The 7,203-nt window shown below is 38.4% G+C and overlaps 1 protein-coding gene across 1 annotated transcript; it reads left to right on the top strand.

Moving 5' to 3' along the window:
• Positions 1–568: 568 nt before the first annotated feature.
• Positions 569–1,467, top strand: LOC129778036 (uncharacterized). Its single transcript, XM_055784671.1, has 2 exons — positions 569–1,069; positions 1,184–1,467. Exons 1-2 carry the CDS (start codon positions 890–892, stop codon positions 1,286–1,288), a joined length of 285 nt encoding a protein of 94 aa, XP_055640646.1. The 5' UTR covers positions 569–889; the 3' UTR covers positions 1,289–1,467.
• Positions 1,468–7,203: the final 5,736 nt, after the last annotated feature.

Below are 7,203 nucleotides of genomic sequence, written 5' to 3'. Positions count from 1 at the left end.
TTGAACAGTAGATTAAAGTTTATCGGGACTAGTCGAGTGGCAACGAGATGTTCGCAATATCGTGATTCACATCTGGTATTTACTGAAGCAAACTGAATGATGGATCACGCCCAAACTCAATGTCAATAAAGAGGACAGTTATGCCAACTTTTCGACATTACTAGTTTTAATTTTTGAGCTTTTCAAATAATCAAACTTCTTTCACAGAATTTATCTCTGTTTTATTATTATATATAAACTGCAATATACCTTCATAACCATTACAATCAACACATTATGAAATAAACTTGTTATTTTCTCTAAATAAACCATAATCAAATTTCGGTTTACCCCATATTAGAAAGTGTCCACTCTCAGGCAACGACATGGTCTTATCTGCGCATCTAACAATGACCCTCTCAATCAGTACAATGTTTATCGCTATCGAAAAACTCAATTGGACGTTTCCTGGAATCGGCATGCATCGAATTCCCACTTCTATCTATATTGCATTCGGAACTGGGCGAAATATACAGGAACGTTCATGAAGGAAGGTCCGGCAATCCCGGGGTGCTTTTTCTTCCATCCATCCCACTAGGCCATCTTCAAATTTGTCGAAGATAAGATAAGTCGATTGTGTTTATTCGCAAAGTTTGCAGGATAGAAAAAAAAAATATGACGCTGCAGATTGGTTTATGGGTTTGATTGGAGGCTTAATTTTATCATACTTAGTGATTGCGGGAGGCGTTATCAAGTGTCTCCGAGTGATAGATTTAACAACAGACGATTACGAATTGTCTTGAAATAAATCGTTGACGGAGTATTCCTTCTCAATCGATTATCACCAGCAAGTGCATTTAGACATTGTTTCATCTGTGCACATCACTTATTGTCAGAAGGATAAATCATTATGAAATTCGCGCTCGTTTTTTTCGCAATTTTCGTGCTAGCTCATGGAGTCCAGGGCAGACCATGCGATGAAGACTCCTCGGCGTCCTCGGAGGAAAGAATTGTACGGGTACCAGAGTCAAAACCAGTACCCGTGGAAGAAGAAGACTCAGTCTCGGTAGAAGACTCGGGTTTCAAGCCTGTAAGTATTCTTGATGGAAAATATAATGCCATTTCCAAGCTGTGAATTCACAATTATATTCAATTATTCAATTATTCAAATATTTCATGAACTTCTCACTTTCTTTTTCCCTAGAGCAATATCATTGACGGACCTGTCGTTTGCCCGGAAGGTCAGAAACCCGATCACAAAGGAAAGTGCCGTGAAGTTTGGGGCAGAAAAGCCCCAAGTCTGGAGTAGATAAAATTCTTTCTTTATCAGTGCTCTCAAGTGTGCAGTTTGTTGAGCAGTCTTGCATCGTTCATCAGGTGATCAGTTCGAAATCATTGTTTGTCATCAAACAGTATTGTTATGAACATTCGTGCCATGGTTATAATTGACTGAAGCTGCCAATAAAATACAATTTGTCTGGTGAGAAAGTGCTAGTTTCATACTATTATCCGACCATCAATCATCATCATGCAGTTCGCTGGGAAAACTATTCTTCTATCGATTTTACTGCTTGCCGCTAATTTCGGTGGTGGCTTGGGGTTTCCAGCACTAAATTCCAACGCCACCCAAGTCGTCAATCATCCGCGGCAAATCAAGGTTTTGGTGGTTGGAAAACAAGTAATCGATGGTCCTTTGGTGTGTCCAGCTGGACAGAAAGTAGATCATAAAGGAAATTGCCGCGAGATCTGGTCTTTCTGAAGAAATAACAAAACACAACTGTGAAATGATAAATAAATGCATTACAATGTACAACAAAAATTTCAAACTGAAATAGAACGGATCATACAATGTCCGGTATTTCAAATTCATTCCTCGTAAGATTGAATAGCAGTGAAATTACAATTATGTTTGGGGATCGGTAGTGAAAATGAACTTTTGAACAAGTTATTTTAATATTTGCGGATTCCTTTATTCAAAGTAGTTTCATTCAGCTTCATACAATTCTCTCATCGGTTGATCAGCGATTGAAATGCGTGCCCTCATTAGAGGAAATGACGTTCGGCGCATTGGTTGAAGCCTTTCGAAAGACACTAAGGCAGTCAAAAATGTGCTTTTAATTTTGCCCGAATTCTTCAGAAAAACTTAAAAGTTACAGAGTGCCAAATCAAGTGAATATGGCGGATGATTTAGGCCACAGACGCGATCTCGATCCAAAAATTTTGGTACGATTAGTAATTCGTGATTCTGCGCGCGTCATCGTGCAGATGAGTCTAACTGAACTGAAAATTTTCGATCGTATTCAGCCCTTCACATGCGTTAAAACTCCATGATAATATTCTCCAATATTTGGTAGATGAAATATACTACTCATTTATAACTTATTATAGTTTGACTCCCGGAATTTGTTTGGCACTCTGTATATCACACAAATGTGCACCCGTGGCCGAGTGGTTAGCGTCCCACACTATCATGCCGGGTGTTCGGGTTCGATTCCCGTTCTGGTTGGGGGATTTTTCGTCAAAGAAAATTCTTCCGGCTTGCACTGTGGTCACGCGTATTCTAGAGCTTGCCACTTTAGAGTACATTCAAGGCGTGTTATTCGGCATAGAAATCTCAACCAAGTATTAATGAACGACGCTAGTTAATGAATACGTTGAGACGGCAAAAGTTCCACAGGGAACGTTAACGCCATTCAAGAAGAAGAAGATATCACACAAATCGAATGTAGAAAGAAATCCCTCATATCGTATTACAATCTCGGAGATAATTATAAATTACTAATTTCAGTCAAATGCTCTGAAATCGATGATATAATCGTTGAAATTTTAAGTCGTTTAAGTGACGATGTCGGTAGCTTTGTGGTTGGCGCAAGAGCCTCCAAAGCAATCCCAATGGGGAATTCTAAGCCGAACAATCATTAGAAATGCACAAGTTAACCACCTAAATTTGGAAGGGAAAAAAGGTTTCAAAATGGACTTATTTGAATGATAAACGAGAGTATCAAGTAAATTGATTTTTTCAGATTGGTTTTCGAATTTTAAAAAAGGTCTCTCACATACATAAAATTCGATCACATATTTAAATCCTTCTGAAGCGATACTCAATGAGAATGCTCCGCATCTATGCAAGGGGCAAGATCTGAACTGGGGCTGTCCATATACCACGTGGACAACTTCAGGGGGGGTAGGGGTTACGAAAATGTCCACGGTTGTCCACGGTGGGGGAGGAGGGGGCTTAGATACTATCCACGTGGACACGATTCATATTTTTTAAATGAAGCGCTTTATTTTCAAGAATTAAGTGCGATTCACATACAACATCCACGTCACGTCGCGTCACGTTACGTCAATTATTCTTCCATGCAATTCTTATGGAAGCATTCCCATACACCAGCAACGGCAAGTCGAAGTTTCCGTTGCCGGTGTATGTGAATGTGCGTGCGTGCTTGCGTGCGGCAAACATCCATATTTTTCCATATGGTTGAACTTCTTCCCTGAAACGTGTGTTTTGAAAGTCATTCACATGAATTGAGAGCAATCGATTTATTTCCATTGGTAGGAGAGAATCATGCATTCCACTAGGATGAATGCACAATCGAAAAATCTTACAATTCTGTAACTCGACAAAGAAATTAGAGGAACAAAGTGTAAAGTTGTAAATTGTAGGTGATTTTTTAAATGCTGTAACTTCATGAAAAATCAACCTATGAAGATGGATATACATCATTTCAAAGCTTCAACTTCAACATATCAAAGCTTTAAGTTCGGAATATCTACGGTCGAATTTTTATTTTGGTTTGTGTAAATGTAGTGAATGAAAATATAGGAACAAAACAAGAAAAAATCGATTTCTTTCTGTAATTTCTAGGTTTTTTGAGACTTTCAGCTAGCTAAGCCAACAAAAAAAACAATTAACCTTATCAATCAGCTTTTATTATATTTTAAAAATGTTTCATTAGGAGCTTTCAATACAAGGCTATTTTTGCGTGTATGAAAAAGCGTTTCATAGTCTTCGATGGTTAATAATTCGATAAATGATTAACGCTCTGTTTATCGGGAGGCAGTTTATAAATTGTGTGTGTGTGCAAAGTTAATTTGTTGATTCTACGAAAAACGCACGAAATTTGATTCAATAAAATTTATTTGCATCGATTTTGAAAAAGCGTCAAAAACCGTTTTGCTGTAGTGTTTTAGAAAATATGTTGTTGTTGTGTCTGTTATTTTGCAAATATTGCAGCATGTTTCGATGTTAGCAGAACATTTTGAGCCTATTATATCCTCAAAACCCCTGTACATATTTCATAATAATACGTTTAGCCATTCTTTTTAGCCAATCGATGAAAGTTTTGAATAAATTAGAGAAGCACGTCATTGAAAATTGTGCCAGAAGTACAAAATGCTCTGCGTACCCTTGACATGAGCGATTAGTAACATTCGTTTCCTTGCGTATGTGTTGAATATTCAAGTATTAAATTATTTAAATTTCATATTTATGCGTTGATTTTTCACGTAGTTACAGCATTTCAAAAATTATTTGAAAATTTCGACTTCGCACTCTGTGTCTCTAATTTTTAAATGTATTAAAAACACGACATTATTTTTATAGGTGTGGGTTTAGATTCAGTTCTCGCTGCTCAGCTTCTATTAACTGAGATTTTGCGAAAATGGAAGGCGATCAACACATTGTTTGATGCATGGGCCATATCTCTGCAGATTTATACCTAGTAGCGATGCTCTTTTTTAATGAAGGATTTTTTGCAATACGCTATTATTGGGTTGTCTGGGAACACTGATGACAATCGAATCAAGATACTGATCAAAAATAATTCTCGGTACACGACACATGATATAGCAGATTCACTACAGATAGCTAAAACCACCGTTCATGAAACCTGGTGAAGTATTGTTACGTAAAACGCTGCAATGGATGGGTTACTTATTATTTGACCAAAAACATTTGATTGAACGCATCTCCATTTGAGATTCGCTTCATAAACGCAACTAAAACACATATCGTGTTTTGCCACGAAGAAATCATACACTGTGTCTGGTTGGATTGAAAAAAAAACCTTTTTACGAGCGCCTACCCTTCTAGGTCTTATCTTATGGACTCTGCTCGGAAAATGCCAATATCTCAACTGTTAGTTGGCTTCAGAAACTGTTATACTGCGTCAAACTCAGCTTTCAGTGGGGTTCGAAAACTGTCCAAGTACCTACATGGCAGCTGAACACATCTGAGGCGCGTTTGAAGGGGGACTCCGGTCTAGAAAATCGAAAAAATCTAATTTTTGTTTTTTGCATTTTTGGGAATCTAATGCCCTCAGAAATGTTACCCTAAAAGAATTTTCTCGATCAACCTACTCGACCGATTTGGCTGAATTTGATGGATGAAATGGATGAAATTATCAATCACGATGATGATGCAGGTGTTTTGTTTTGCATAGGTTCAGTGTAGCCGCCATGCACTACCCAACATGTGTAATATTGTGTAATGTAAATGATGGTTAGAAGGGAAAATATTCTACATAAAGAGACTAATCTTGCTGGTTATGATGAATCTGCGGATGTGTTAAGTGAACGGCGTCAGAAATCGGGCACTGACTAACGTCTATGAGTTGGAGCGTTATATCGATTTGTATTTATTCCACTGCTGTCTCGTTTCGAAATTCGTCTTGAGTAATATTTTTATTTGGACTTCATCGGACAAAAAAAAACTAAAGAGCTTCCCGAGCTCGGTAAAAAATAAAAAAAATAGAACAAACCATTTAATAGTAATAGCTAACATTTTTACCAATAGAAAATATAGAATAGAACATAAAAAACTCAACTATTGTCTCTGGGAGAATGTCCACGTGGACAACAGAGGGAGGGGTATCAGGAATGTCCACGCTTGTCCACGGAGGGGGGAGGGGGTGTCCAAAAACGTGCTTTTTCTGTCCACGTGGTATGTGGACAGCCCCACTATACCCAGTGGTGCATTTTGTCTGATGTCTGATTCCTGATTCGACATTTTACTCATGAATAACACAGTTCCAGGTTTACTCACTGTTCTTAATTCATGAGTTTCGAAGCTAGCATACGTTTACTAGCGAGCTTATTTTGGGAAATGATCATCAGCGTTCGCATCCCGAAAAGATGTTCCGCGTTTATCCTCATACCATCAGGTGGAGAATGTTTGTGTATTATTAAGTCACACGTACGCATATTTGTTTTAAGAGGGTATTCTAGTTTAGAAATTTGTAAAAAAAACTACTTTTTTCTTTTCTTCATATTTCTGAACTATAGACATACAAGAATGTACTTAATTTCAACACGCAGTAATTGCATTCTTCAAGGGGTTCAATGGGGATTTAATGGAGAGTTGCTCAGCATTAGCCGAAAATAGATCGGGTAGCGATCGGAAGAGCGAGTTTTCGAACAGTTCGCTGCATCATCTCAATTCAGCTTTATACATACAAGGTATGGCTATGAAATAACAAAACAGGTTACGAAAAAGAGTTATATTTTAAAAATTACGGTACAACGATATGCTCCCCTTCAATATACTCCTCTTGGCTCTTCACATACCTTTCCATACGTTTTTCCATTGTTCGAAGCAGTGCTGAAACTCTTCTTTTGTGATGGCGTTCAAAAGCCCGTCGCTTTTACCTTCGCCTCTTCTACGGATTGAAATCGGGTACCTTTCAACACGGATTTGATCTTGTGGAATAGAAAAAAAGTCGCATGGGGCTAGATCTGGAGAGTACGGGACATGTTCGAGCACTGGTATGACCTTATCGGCTAAAAATTGCTTCACCGACAGCGCGTTATGAGCAGGTGCGTTGTTGTTCGTGTTTTTCGTCACACTTGATTTCCGACGCGCAATACAAACCACGTTCCATTCGAACCACTACTGCTCGCAAACCACTATAGTGACAAAAACGTGTTTTCGTACGTTTATAGCAGACACTTCAAGCTGCCGAACGTACTATTCGTTTTCCCCCCACCCCCTCTAGGGCACCCATCAGGCTCGCAGTCCCGTTATTAAATAGCCATACCTCGTATCTCGTATCTCGCATGAACCAATAAACAAATATTATTTTTTTATTAGGTGTACCGGTAAGTTTCTTCGGTTTTACAACAGATGGCGTCACTTGATTATTATTCCAGTGAATCAAATTTTCAGACATTCGTTGGAAAGCTACTGTCATTGCGCGTCTTTTTCAGTAAAGGGTGTGTCACATC

The sequence above is a fragment of the Toxorhynchites rutilus genome, chromosome 3 (genome assembly GCF_029784135.1).
Source record: "Toxorhynchites rutilus septentrionalis strain SRP chromosome 3, ASM2978413v1, whole genome shotgun sequence".
NCBI lineage: Eukaryota > Metazoa > Arthropoda > Insecta > Diptera > Culicidae > Toxorhynchites > Toxorhynchites rutilus.
This window is presented reverse-complemented; position numbering and strand designations above follow the sequence as displayed.